At 45.8% G+C, this 14,220-nt stretch overlaps 1 protein-coding gene across 1 annotated transcript in view; it reads right to left on the bottom strand.

Annotated features, from left to right (window-relative positions):
• C1H8orf74 (chromosome 1 C8orf74 homolog) overlaps nt 1-12,635 on the bottom strand; it is a 32,634-nt gene extending 19,999 nt beyond the window's left edge. The window contains exons 1-2 of the mRNA XM_077332198.1: nt 12,556-12,635; nt 9,304-9,496 (exon numbers count right to left, since the gene is read on the bottom strand). Coding sequence (XP_077188313.1) covers nt 9,304-9,496; nt 12,556-12,603 — 241 coding nt within the window. The 5' untranslated portion in view covers nt 12,604-12,635. The remainder of the gene's footprint in view (nt 1-9,303; nt 9,497-12,555) is intronic.
• Between the last annotated feature and the right edge of the window lie 1,585 nt (nt 12,636-14,220).

The following is a 14,220-nucleotide window of genomic DNA, read 5'->3' as shown; positions in this document are numbered from 1 at the left end:
CATTCCCAGTTGTCTTTTTTTAACCTGGAATGATGTGTCACTACACCCAACATTATTTGGGGTGGGGGGAATCTCCACTGCCATTCTTGAATGGTGGTGGGCAATAAGAGTGTCAGATGAAGGGTCCAACTCCCCAACTAGGAGCTTGGCAGCCCTGCAACAGGTCCATGGCCTCCCACGATAGCAGGATTGCTAGGCCTCTCAAGAGACCTGCTTCTGATAGCCAGAAAAGTGGGTCTTTATCTTATTAATGTTAATGGTCGGACTCTTTTTTCTGGATAGTTGTATCTTGTCCAATTGAGAGGGACGATGGCTCAGTGTTTGATCAAGTTCAGCTGTCAGCATCTGAAGCTAAAAGGACCAGGTGGTAAGTAATGTGAAGGAGCTCTGCCTGGCACACCCTGCAGAGCTGCAGCCAGGTTGAGTAGACAATACTGATCTTGATAGATGAACGATCTGATGCTGAACAAGGTATCTTCATGTGTAATAGCTTGTTTTTAATATTGTGACATTGTAATCTGACTCAAGCAGGTGTATGAACAGGCAGCAGAGAAATATCCCAAATAAAGAAATAGTGCACCAAAAACAAACATAGGAAAGGAAAGGCAAGGATAGAATCTTATTCTCTGACAAGCTAATTTTCTGTTGCTGCAACTCTTTAATATGTGAACCCTTTTGTTCTGAAAGTGGTACAATCCAGGAACAGAGTTACCATCCCAGTGAAGGCCAAACTAGGTGCGACTCCAGATCCATGATCAGCAGGATCACCATATGTGTGTGATGGAGGGGTACATAACAGTTCTGGATGGGGCAGCATTTCAGTTGGGAAAATTGGGAGGTCATCCCGTTTATGTTCTATTTAGAACTTCCCAGAGTTGCTATTAGCTTTTCAAGAAACCCCATGGGAGAGCTTGGATCTCCTGGCTCCATCTCTGTTTACTGCTTAAAAACCTGGTCTTCATTTAGTTTTGTTTTGGACTTTACATCCTCTTTTTTTTCCCCTCCTTTCTTTTTTCCAGCAACAAGCCAGGAGGATGCATTCCTGGCTACACCAGAAAACTCACTTTTAGCTGGGTAGTGATTCTACACTCTGCCTTCCTGCTCCATTGACTGGATATGCAGATTCTGGCCCTACCTTTGGCCTAGTTGGTCAATGCCGACATTTTAACTTAATGGATTGCCCTCTGACTCAGTTCTCAAACACCAGATTGTATATCAACTTGTAGAGCACTCTCCTGAGGTATTCGGGAACCAAACATGTGACCTGAGTTACGAAAGGCCTTTGCCTCCTATTCAGTCACCACAGAGGTTGGTTATGGAAGACTTAAGCCCTTCATCAGTTGTGAGTGTTGATACGAGGGGGCCATCTTTCTTTGTTTCCAGTTCTCAGAAGTGACTGTATCTGTTTTGTATCAGGAAGGCGTCCCAGCCACAAGAGGGAGACGTGACACAGATTTCTGTAATCTCAAAAGAAAGCTGATTCATAAGAACTTCTAAAATGTCAAGTTTTGTCTGAGGTCAGCCGCAAACTATCAGTATCAGAAAAATGTATATAAACTTGGCTGTTGGAAAGTGTGAATCTGGGGAATATATTTGCTTTGCAGGGGACTAAAGACACCTGGAAGAACATGTAAAACACCAGCCATGGAAACAGGGACAGGAGCACCTTCCCACCACACCCCACAGCTCGCCTTTTTGCATTTCTAGAGCACAGGCTTCTCAGCTCTGAAGCTGCTTTATCAGATCCTGTGAAGCAACAAAGAGTCACAGTGACTCTTTCCTTTGCAGGAGGACTGGCAAATACTCCAGAAGATAGATGCAGAGGTCAACGAGATCTGAACACAATGGGGAAATGGGCAAATGAGAACAAGATGCAATTTAAGAAAGATGTGTAAAGTTCTGCATCTGGGTCAGAAAAATGAAAAGCATGCCTACTGGATGGGGGATACGCTTCTAGGTAACACTGTGTGTGAACAAGACCTTGGGGTACTTGTGGATTGTAAACTAAACATGAGCAGGCAGTGTGATGCAGCGGTAAAAAAGGCAAATGCCATTTTGGGCTGTATCAACAGAGGCATCACATCAAAATCACAAGATGTCATAGTCCCATTGTATACGGCACTGGTCAGACCACACCTGGAGTACTGTGTGCAGTTCTGGAGGCCTCACTTCAAGAAGGACGTAGATAAAATTGAAAGGGTACAGAGGAGAGCGACGAAGATGATCTGGGGCCAAGGGACCAAGCCCTATGAAGATAGGTTGAGGGACTTGGGAATGTTCAGCCTGGAGAAAAGGAGGTTGAGAGGGGACATGATAGCCCTCTTTAAGTATTTGAAAGGTTGTCACTTGGAGGAGGGCAGGATGCTGTTCCCATTGGCTGCAGAGGAGAAGACATGCAGTAATGGGTTTAAACTACAAGTACAACGATATAGGCTAGATAGAGTAGTTCAGCAGTGGAATAGGCTGCCTAAAGAGGTGGTGAGCTCCCCCTCATTGGCAGTCTTCAAGCAAAGGTTGGATACACACTTTTCTTGGATGCTTTAGGATGCTTTGGGCTGATCCTGCGTTGAGCAGGGGGTTGGACTAGATGGCCTGTATGGCCCAACTCTATGATTTTGTGATTCTGTGAGGGAATATGAGCCCCCCTCCCCCAGGCTTACATTAGGGACCCCCATTGTCTTAAAGCAGGTAATCAAGGACTAAAGAAGAGCTGTAGTAACATGATACGCAGGATGGAGAAAATAAAGGTCCTTGGGGCATTAAATGAGGGTATCTTCAGGGGAGGGACACAAAACCTGGGGTATCTGCCGCTGGTTCACAATTCCTGAGTTAGGAGGTGAATCCTGGGAAGAGATTTTCAGTAAAAATTAAAGGAACATCCCTGAAGTTCCCTGTCAAGCTAACTAACACAAGCAAACTAAATGACACCCCAAATACCACACTGGAGTGGAGGTCTGGATACATATTGCATTGAAGGTCATAAGAAATAAGATAGAGGAGGGACAGGAAAAACTAGCTGGTCCTTCAAACTGGAGGCTGTGCTCTTCAGACCTCGACCGACACTACCTCTACCCACCAGCAGGGCTCTAGTCTCAGCTCTTTGACACGGTGATTGGGGCACCAACTGAAGTGCAAGTCCCCATTTCTTTGTGGCCCCAAATCAGGTCACCTGAGGGCAGCGTTTCAGATCTTAATTAGAAACTGATAGATCGCCAGTCTCGGCTTGTGCAAGATCTAGTCCCATGCTAATACAGATGTCAGCCTGGAACAGGGCGGAGTTCATCTATATCTGGGGCCTGGATCGCGCACATTCACACACACACTAATCAGACCTTGGGGGAAGCCTCTCTCCAGGCAAGCAAGCATGTCTTTAACCTCATCTGTGCATCAGAAAAACCTGCCTGTCCTCTCTTGGGATGTTGAATTCAGCTGCTTTCCTCGTAAGCATGCCAATCTTACTGCTCCAGCATCAGCCCGCTGATGACAGGGGGTGATCTACCGCCCCCTGCATTTGAATCTTATTCACCAACATAATTGTACAGGCTTAACTCTCCTTGTCTTGTAGGACCAGGAAATAATTGTGTAAGGAGATACCAAGGAAATGGGGCTTTATGCCTGTAGGAGACGCACGATAAGGGGAACTTTGGCAGCTGTAACTTGGCATGCAGGGTCGAGAGAAACCATGCCACCGAAACTCCCTCTTCTGCCCAGTCGTTCAAAACACGACAGCCTGGCCTTCCCTTGCCAGCCGCCTCCTCGGTTGTTTCCCAATGGTCTCTTCTCTCCAGGTCATAATGTGGCAAATGTCACTATCGTTGATTAGATAGCTGCTCGTAATTAATTAGCTGGTGCGTTCCCACCCACCTTTTCAACAAGCAGCAATTTATTTCATATTAACTTGAGCACAAAGCACACGACTCGGGTTGCCAACTATTTTTGTATGGGCTCTGCTTTCTACCTGCAAGAGCAGCCTGGCAAGATTTTTTTTTTTAATCATGCAAAGCATTCCCCCCCCACACACACACATATCTCCAGGCTAGGGAGTATTCTGCCTGCTAAACTATTATGCTGTCACAGTGCTCTTAGAAGTACAGCAAAGGGGGAGCATCTTCCAAGATCAGCTGCATGATTTCCCCTTGCACTGTACAGGAGAGCATGACGGACAATGTCTCTGGGAAACTGTAGCCTCCCTGCCCCTTTCAGCTAAGAAGAGGAGAGGTGCTCCAGATGGGCTGATTTGCTTCTGATTAAGGCCGAAACATGTCACTCTGGAACTGTCCCTACTGCAGTGCGGGATTAGATATATATTAGATATATTATTTAGATATATTCGGTTGATGTCGTTTACTTAGATTTTAGTAAAGCTTTTGAACATCCCCATGATGTTCTGATGGATAAGTTGAAGGACTGCAATCTGGATTTTCTGATAGTTAGGTGGATAGGGAATTGGTTAGAGAACCGCACTCAAAGAGTTGTTGTCAATGGTGTTTCATCAGACTGGAGGGAGGTGAGTAGCGGGGTACCTCAGGGCTCGGTGCTCGGTCCGGTACGTTTTAACATATTTATTAATGATCTAGATGAGTGGGTGGAAGGACTACTCATCAAGTTTGCAGATGACACCAAATTGGGAGGACTGGCAAATACTCCGGAAGATAGAGACAGAGTTCAACGAGATCTGAACACAATGGAAAAATGGGCAAATGAGAACAAGATGCAATTTAATAAAGATAAGTGTAAAGTTCTGCATCTGGATCAGAAAAATGAAAAGCATGCCTATTGGATGGGGGATGGGGGATAAGCAGGCAGTGTGATGCAGCGGTAAAAAAGGCGAATGCCATTTTGGGCTGTATCAACAGGGGCATCACATCAAAATCACAAGATGTCATAGTCCCATTGTATACGGCACTGGTCAGACCACACCTGGAGTACTGTGTGCAGTTCTGGAGGCCTCACTTCAAGAAAGACGTAGATAAAATTGAAAGGGTACAGAGGAGAGCGACAAAGATGATCTGGGGCCAAGGGACCAAGCCCTATGAAGATAGGTTGAGGGACTTGGGAATGTTCAGTGCCAGTGAGCTCCCCCTCACTGGCAGTCTTCAAGCAAAGTTTGGATACACACTTTTCTTGGATGCTTTAGGATGCTTAGGGCTGATCCTGTGTTGAGCAGGGGGTTGGACTAGATGGCCTGTATGGCCCCTTCCAACTCTATAATTCTATGATTCGATGATTCTATGAAGATAGGTTGAGGGACTTGGGAATGTTCAGCTTGGAGAAAAGGAGGTTGAGAGGGGACATGATAGCCCTCTTTAAGTATTTGAAAGGTTGTCATTTGGAGGAAGGCAGGATGCTGTTCCCATTGGCTGCAAAGGACACGCAGTAATGGGTTTAAACTACAAGTATAACGATATAGGCTAGATATCAGGAAAAAAATGTTCACAGTCAGAGTAGTTCAGCAGTGGAATAGGCTGCCTAAGGAGGTGGTGAGGTCCCCCTCACTGGCAGTCTTCAAGCAAAGGTTGGATACACACTTTTCTTGGATGCTTTAGGATGCTTAGGGTTGATCCTGCGTAGAGCAGGGGGTTGGACTAGATGGCCTGTATGGCCCCTTCCAACTCTACGTTTCTATGATTCTATGATTTCCGTCCATTTGTTTCTGAATTCCATTCAAGATGCTGGTTAATGACCCCCACAGCCCTTTGTGGCCTGGAGCCTGGCTGACCTATCTAAAACAGTGAGACAATATGTACTTGTGTGACAATCACAGTCTACTCATTGTCAGCATCTGGCTGTCTTCCTGCTTAAGGTTGCCTGCTTGGTTCCTTTTCAGTAGTGGCCCCCTTCTGGTGGAACAAGCTCTCTGAAGATGTGAGGAGGGCATGATCCGCATAACTTTTAGGAGGTTCTATGGCTTTCCATGGCATTTCCTTGTAAACTGTCTTGAGCCACAATGGAAAAGTGGGAGATACATCTTGTAATAAATAAATAAAGTTCAATAGATAAAATGTCTTACACTGAGGGGGGGGGGGGGGACAGATGAGGAAGAGGTAACCTTGCCTCTCCCCATTACTCAGCAAATCTTATCAGTTTCAGCAAATGTCAACCTGTGTGCAAATTCTATGTGCATAAACACTTGCAGACCCTATGTTGAATGCACAGATAGGACAACAACATGATCTTCCTCTCTTTTTTACTTTATTTTATTCTTAGATTTGCATACCACTGCTCTCAATTGTCTCAGGGCAGTACATAATAAAGCAATAAAAATATACTAAAACCCCTAAAATACCCCATAAAACAGTAACAAGATGATGATCAGAAAAAAAAAAACAATCTCTCTCTCTCGCCCTCGCCCCCCCCCCCCCCATTTAGCACATGGGTCAAAAGCTCTCTCTCACTGGGATCAAGGGTCTAACACACATTAAGAGCTCCTCTGATGGTAACACTGAGACGCTGCCCTGGACTCAACCATACACCTGGTGGAAGAGTTCCATCTTACAGGCCCGGCAGAAAGCTGACAACTCCAACAGGGCCCTTAGCTCACCCGGGAGCTCATTCCACCAGGCTGGGGCCAGGACCGAAAAAGCCCTGGCCCTGGTCGAGGCCAGGTGGATGTTCCAAGGGCCTGAGACAACCAGTAAGCTGCTTTGAGACTTCTTTGGGTAGAGAAATGTGGCATATAAGAACCTGCTCCTCTTTTTCTTCCTCTTCTCTCCCTTTGAGGTAGGTGGGACTGAGAGAGCTTTGCAAGAACAACTCCAAGCAACTGTGACTAGCCCAAGGTCGCCCAGCTAGCTGCCTGTGGAGGAGTGGGGAATCAAACCTGGCTCTCCAGATTAGAGTTCACCGCTCTTAACCAGTACACAACGATGACTTGTCCCCTCCTCAAACCCCACCCTCAAAATCTCCAGGTATTTCCCAACCGGAGCTGGCAACCCTACTGGACATGAATGCCAAATCCACACACTGTCTCTTTGAAGCCAAATGGGACGCTCACAGGTAGCACACATTCCCACTCTGCCCAGCTGACAGGCTCCTGGGATGGACAACCATAATATCTGAAAAAGGCCACTTAGTTTTCAGCTACGCATCACAGAGTGGTTGAGAGACTGAACTCTGACTCAGGAAATCCCTTTGGATCTTGCCTCTGCCCTCTACGCTCTATGCCAGCTGCTCTCCCTTAGTCCCTGGCGCCTGCACTATGGAGACAATAACAGTGGTCTAATTTGCTGGGTTGTTGTTGCTAGGATTGCCAGACGATAACGTACACAAAGTCTTTCAACACACCATATAAATGTGAAATACTACGTATGTCCTCATTTGGGAGGGCCGAGCTCCTCCCGACTCCGAGCTTATCAGACAAATTGTAGCCAAATTCCAGAGCAAACTCTGCTGACTCACCAAGTTGCAACCTCTGAGGTTGCAGAAAGACACGACATAAACTGTTGAACGTATGAATCCATGAAGCTGCCCTATTCTGAAACAGATCCTTGGTCTGTCACTAGTCAGTACTGTCATCTCAGAGGGGCAGTAGCTCTGCAGGGTCTCAAGCAGGTCTTTCTCATCGCATACTGGTGGAATATGTAAGATATGTAGTGTGCATGATTCAAAGGGATATGAAAAATATCCTATGGGGAGCATTGGAGAAGATGTATATTTAGCCTAGTGAGATTAGGACCTTCCTGATATTTTTCAAATAGTTTAATCCCATGTTCTGATCGGCTCATTTGGAGACCTCCTGCTCCTTGGAGCATGCTTCCTTCCTGCTTGTCTCTAGAACCGACAGACTGAATAAATGCAGAACAGAATAGATAGTTAGGCCTTACCCTCTCCTCTCTTTCTTTGCAAAGACCATTTCCGCATGAGGAATCTGCCTCTGGACAGCCTCTGGTTGCTGGTGGGTTTTAGAGCCCCCTCCACATGACATTGTCTGCATCCAGAGGCTGTCCAGGGGTTGGCTTTAATTTTGGGCAGATTTGACTTGGGATGAGAGAAATCATGGAAACTGGATTTGCCACCTCCAATTGTGCCTCTCATCAGGGAGCAACAAGGGGCAAGCCTATATGGGAAAGGTGCGATAGTCTCTGTAGCATTGTCCAGCCCTCGTACCCACCCTCTCCTCTCCATTTCCTGCTCTGAGAATTTTATTTAAAGAAATTATGTGGTCCACGTTGCTGCAGGATCACAAAACTACTTTGTCAAATGTAAAATAAAATCTTCTGTACAGTGTCCAAAGTCTTTTTGGGATCAGGCAGGCAAAACATGGTCCTGTTTGTATTTTCTGGTGGTGGGGAATGAATGGAGAAAGAAGGGGGGGGGACATGTGATGAAGTAGCCCTCTCCTGATCAGTCAGGCACTTTGTTTTTAAGCCCACTGTTTATACAAAATCATTCTTTAGGATCCAGTTACAGTTTCCAGACTCTCACAAATCTACCCAGACATAAACAGAGTCCGAAACACCACGAACCCAAAGGGGGGGGGGGGATACTGGATCGTTCTGGTGTTTCCCCGTGGCAACATGGATGTGTTCATTTAAAAAAAAAATTTAAATGTTTCTGTGTATAGCATCACCGCATAGCAATGTGGAAGTGTCTTAAAAATAATAATTTCAAGGCTCGGGGGGGGGGGGGAGTTTCAATCCGTGAGCCACTGTGCTATGATTGGTGGCTTGCTGTGATTGGCAAGCCATGGAGCGGGGGGGAAGGGAGTTTGGCTTTTCCCCTTGCAGCCTTGTTGCAGCCATGAGGAGGCAGAGAGAAAACGCGGCCGGGGTCTCCTGTAAGGACGCATGCAAACGCTGACTTACAACCGCGCATTTGAAAGCAGGAGGCAGTGCGAGGTTTGCACCTCTGTGCAGAAATGGTCAAAGCTGTTTTTCTTTATAATAAAACTATTTTATTTTTTTTAAGAAACGTAGTGCTTTTTCTCTCTTTGTACATTTAAACTCTGTCAATACTGGCTCCCTGGCTCTTTTAACTGGAGATACTGGAGACTGAACCTGGGAACTTCTGCATGCCTAGCCAATGCTTTACCACATGATTTAGAACAAATTTAGAGTCCAATGGCATCTTTAAGACCAATAAATTCATATGAGCTTTCGGGTGCACACACACTTTCTCAGATGCAATGTGTATGTGCACACAAAATCTCATACCTTGAATAAAACTTTGTTGGTCCTAAAGGTGCCACTGGACTCCAAATTTGTTCTGCTGTTCCAGACCAACGAGGATACCCACTTGATTCCACCTGATTCAGAGTCAGGGTTGGGGGGGGGGCGGGAAAGGTTTACACTCTATCAAGCTTACCTTGGGTTTCATCCAGCAGTTCGACTGCCAATTTCCCGACTTCTGCCACAGCTGGCCAGGGCAAGCCTTTCTCAGCAGCAAAGACCAGACTATAGTAGATAGTGTCGAGTTGGATGCTCCGACGTAAATCCCGGATTTCATCAAACTCCTTCCATTCCAGCAGCACCCTCAGATACTGGCGCCCCAATTTCCTCTGGCAAAGGCAAATGTCATTAACTCAGGTGGGAATAATGTGGCAGAAGGCAAGATGGTGGTGCTGCCAACTCAAGCTGCAAAATCCCTTGAGATTTGGGATCCTAGGGAGGGTGAGATTGGGGAAGGGAGGGTACAGTCAGTTTCTCTAGGAAACCTGTTCTCTATAATCTGGAGGCCAGTTATACTGCCATGAAATCTCCAGGCTCCATCTGGAGGTTGGTAACCCTAGCAAGAACCAACTCAGACTTCAGGTGGCAGATTCCAGCTTGCATGTACATTGGTATAAAAAGCTCCACAGATATAGAAAACTTGAGGGTTGAGTGGAGATTTGAACCCGGGTCTCACCAGCCAATAGTCTATCCATTGTACCACATCATTTTTTCTCTCTCTCTATTTGGCATTATTTTATTTTACTGTATTGTTATGCTGTTCTATTGTTAACATCGTCATTGACTTGTACTGGTACATTTGAAAGCCGCTTTGCGTTTGGGGAGAAGCAGACTTGATGTTTATAATCTGGTTTTCTCTGTCTTAAGGAGACTCAAAACAGCAAACAACTGCCTTTCCTTCCTCTCCCCTCAACAGTCATCCTGTGAGGTAGGTGGGGCTGAGAGAGTTCTGAGAGAACTGTGACAGGCGCAAGGTCACCCAGCTGGCTGCAGGTGGAGGAGGAGGTGTGGAATCAAACCTGGTCCTCTGCTCTTAACCACTATACCACACTGGCTCAGGAAAGGCAACACAGAAAAATTTAAAACGAAAAGTGCTCTTAGCTCACCTCTACCTGATTTTACACCCATTGACAGCACAGCCCTAAACCTTTTAATTAGGACTGGCACTCTGGGTTGGGAAATACCTGGAGACTTTGGGGGTGGAGCTGGGAGTAGGTGGGATTTGGGGAGGGAAGGAACCTCAGCAGGGTATCCTAAGCAGCCATTTTCTCCAGAGGAACTGGTCTCTGTTGCCTGGAGACCAGCGATAATTCCATTGCATTTCCAGGCCCCACCTACTTTTCAGACCCTTGATTTCCATCACCTTAGGCAGGGGTAGTCAAACTGCGGCCCTCCAGATGTCCATGGACTACATTTCCCATGAGCCCCTGCCAGTTTGATTACTTAGACTTAGACGGAGTGTAACTCTATTTAAGGTCGCACTATGATTTCCTAACACCTGGGCCCATGCAGACAAGGGATAATGCACTTTCAAAGTTGGGGTGTATCCGGTGGACTTTCAGTTCAGTGTTCGGTTCAGTTCAGTACTGCTTTCACCATGCTGGGGTCCTAATAAAGATCTCAAATCACTACCGGTGTCCATCTCCACCACTGAATCCACAGATTGAAGAAGGACACACAGATTGTCAACATGTTCACCATAACTTGTGAACAGGGCCACTGAATGAGGCACTAAAACAACTCTGCAGCAAGCTCACCCAAGCGGCCCTTTGCAGCAAGCACTACGCAGCTTAAACCAAAGCCGCAGCAACTGCTCACCCAGTGCTCACCGTGATCATGGCAGTATCCTGGATAAGAGTGCTAGCCCCAAGGAAGCCAGAGAGCCGAGGTGCTGGCACCCAATATTCATACTTAATTCACACAGAGGCTCAGTGAATTGTTTTATGGAACATCGATATCTCCTAGAATCACAGATAACCCATACACTTATCTCCCTTGGCTTCAATAGTGATACTTCTGCATGATTTATTTCATTCCAGACAGGAGCATCCTTGACTTGGAAAATCAAAGCCACAAAACCTTTGTCAGCTTAATGCTTCCTGAATAAATGTGACCATCCCCATTTAGCAGAGATAGTCCCAGTTTTCTGGTATTTTCCCAATCCCCACTGCTATATCCTTGTCCCTATTTTTTATCTTTGTGTATGCTTTACTAAAATATTCCTAGCATGAGTTGCTCAAGTTATTGTCTTTCTTCTGCCAAGCTTCTGTCAATTAAGTCTGGATGGGTCTTGTCTATAGCACATATGTAGGCAAATGAACACTAATATCGCACACTAATATCACCCATTAATGCAGCATGTATGCTGCACTGGAGATGCATCTTGCATAGTACTTCTTGGTATGAGAATCCTTATTTTCATCTGTAGAGTGTGGGGGGTTACATTCTTGTTTTCAGAAGCTAAATGAATAATTAAGGCACAATATCTGATATTTTGTAACATTAAAAACATGCCTCCCCTCGCCCATGAAGATATCCTTAGCTTGCGCTGGAAAAAAAGGAAACAAAACATTTAATTGACCAAGTAGCTTTTCAAAATTAGGAATTCAAACTTTCTCTGTGTATGCGCATGTGTATGTGTGGTGTTAGTTTCCACAAGCAAATTCAAAACATGAGTATGTAAATGACTCCAAATGACATTATCCAAAGAGCTCATAAATCAGGCTGGGCTGCCTAAAGGGGGAGTCAATCTATCTGATGCAGTTTCCCTGATTTTTACAACCCTCTGATGAGAACATCTGAGTTTCATGGAATTCCCTCTTCTGTGCAGATGTTAAATGTACAGTGGGCCTTTCCAGGTCAGTGGGCCTTTCCAGGTCAGCCCCAACTGCTAGAGGATGATGATGATGATCCTGCTTCATCAGATTCAGGAAGCTTGCAGAACCACCAATCACAGAGATGATACACATTCCTTCCCAAAAAATCAGCAATAGCCATGTCAAAACTCAGTAAGTCAGGGCTTTTAGTTTTGTGCTTCAAAAACGCTGAACACAAATCTAGGTTTATTATTAATATCTGGCCTCCCTCCACCCCCCTCCACATTCACCCTCACTCACCAAATACTAAAATAGTTTCCAAAACTAAAAATCTCTTTAGTATTTTAACCTCGAACCATCCACTTTGAGTATCTCACAACCTGTACTATAAGATGAATATTCCGCTTGCAGATTCAACCATTATTTTCTGCTCCGAGACTTTGTTTCACTTCTGCCTGTATCCTGGTTACAAGGAGAGTGGAGCTTGGCAACCTATTTAAAATATTGTTTCTGGGATTCCTCTCCCCTCCCCTCCCTGTGGCAAGAATCTGTTCCAACTTTTTCGTTTTTACCTGCAGCTGAATGACGGTCTCCACGCCCTCAGCCGACAAGCTGGCCATCCTTTGCCGAGCTGGTTGCTAGGAGACGTTGGCTTATGATGCACAGCCATGGAATGGGGAAAGGGAAAGCTTCTGTTAGCTCCCCCTTCCTTGACTGAGGGAACATTGTTCAACACATAAAACCCACAAGCATGGTTTAGGGACGTGGCCGCCCCTGGTGGGGTTCGACAGGCTCTGGTGATGTTTGGTTATGCTTTTACGCTTGAGAAGCACAGAGAGCCAAATCTAGAAACTCTTTGAAAGAAAATGGATATCTACCCGCTTTTTAGAAGCATGCCACCAGTTCAAACCCCTGTGTGGAAACCCAGGTGAACCTAGTGACATTTCAAAGCATTGTAAGGAGATCAACTAAACTGGCTTAGCAAGTTTCGGGCACCCTTCTTATTGAAACGAACAAACCCCAGGTTTTTTCTTCTCAGAAGGCTGACAGAGGCCTACTTCTTGCCAGGCTTGTCAAGGGGGCATGGGGGGGGGGGAATGGCCTGTCCTTTTAACAAAAGAGGATGCTTAACTATTTCGATGTGAGTCAGTTGTTTTTCCTGATCCAAATCAGCCTGGGTTGCTTTTTGGCTCTGGAGGGAGTGATGAGAGTGAGAAGCAGTTGGGGGAAAATTTCTGATCCCACTAATCTCCTGACAAAAGAAACTTCCATCCCTTCTCTCTAGGGCTGTCCACTTCCAGGTGGGGCCTGGAGATAACCGTAGGAGTGTCAGTTCTGGGTTGGAAAATACCTGGAGATTTGGGAGGTGGAGCCTGAGTAGGGCAGGGTTTGGGGAGGGGAGTGACTTCACGTTGGGACTTTTGGGCTTGGCTTGGTCCTGAGCCCCTCTAGAGGAATAGAGCTGCAGAGTAACAGAGCATTTTGAAAGTATGCAGTCATTAGTTAACCTTGTGGATGAGGCACAGATACAGACTCACAGTGCTTTGAGGTTTAAAAGAAAGTAGAGGAGGAGGAAGAAGAAGAGTTGGTACTTATATGCCGCTTTTCCCTACCCAAAGGAGGGTCAAAGCGGCTTATAGTCGCCTTTCCATTCCTCTTCCCACAACAGACACCCTGTGGGATGGGTGAGGCTGAGAGCCCTGATATCACTGCTCGGTCAGAACTGGTAAAGATTATTCACAAATATGTATCATATTCATCTGCTTCAGCCTCCTTACTGAAGCAGAGTACAAAACTTAAGGTGTAGTTACAAAACAGCACATTGCAAGCCTCTATGGCTAGGATGCAGGCAGGACTAATGGTGGCTTCTCCTTGGTTCTGCAAAAGCCCATGAGGCTTCTCTTCCTGAAGGAGGAAGTGGGTGGGAGCCCACCTTAAACAAAGGAATCTCCAGAGCATGTGCTGAGGTTTTTACACTGCAACTTCACCAGTGACCACTTGATGTCACTAGTGAGCATGGAAGCACAGTTTAGCAATTCAAAAGCAGCCCCTCAAGGCTAACTTCACCAAATTAGAATCAGAGTCCAATGACACCGTTAAGACCAACAAAGATTTATTTGTTGTTCTTAAAGGTGCTGCTAGTCTCTGATTCTGTTTTGTTGCGCTGCTTCAGACCAACACAGCTACCCACTTGAATTCACCAAATTACTTGTTGATTGCAATTCTAACACTTCAAT

The sequence above is a fragment of the Paroedura picta genome, chromosome 1 (assembly GCF_049243985.1).
Source record: "Paroedura picta isolate Pp20150507F chromosome 1, Ppicta_v3.0, whole genome shotgun sequence".
Lineage (NCBI taxonomy): Eukaryota > Metazoa > Chordata > Lepidosauria > Squamata > Gekkonidae > Paroedura > Paroedura picta.
The sequence above is the reverse complement of the archived record's forward strand: the minus strand, read 5'-3'. Positions and strand labels throughout refer to the sequence as shown.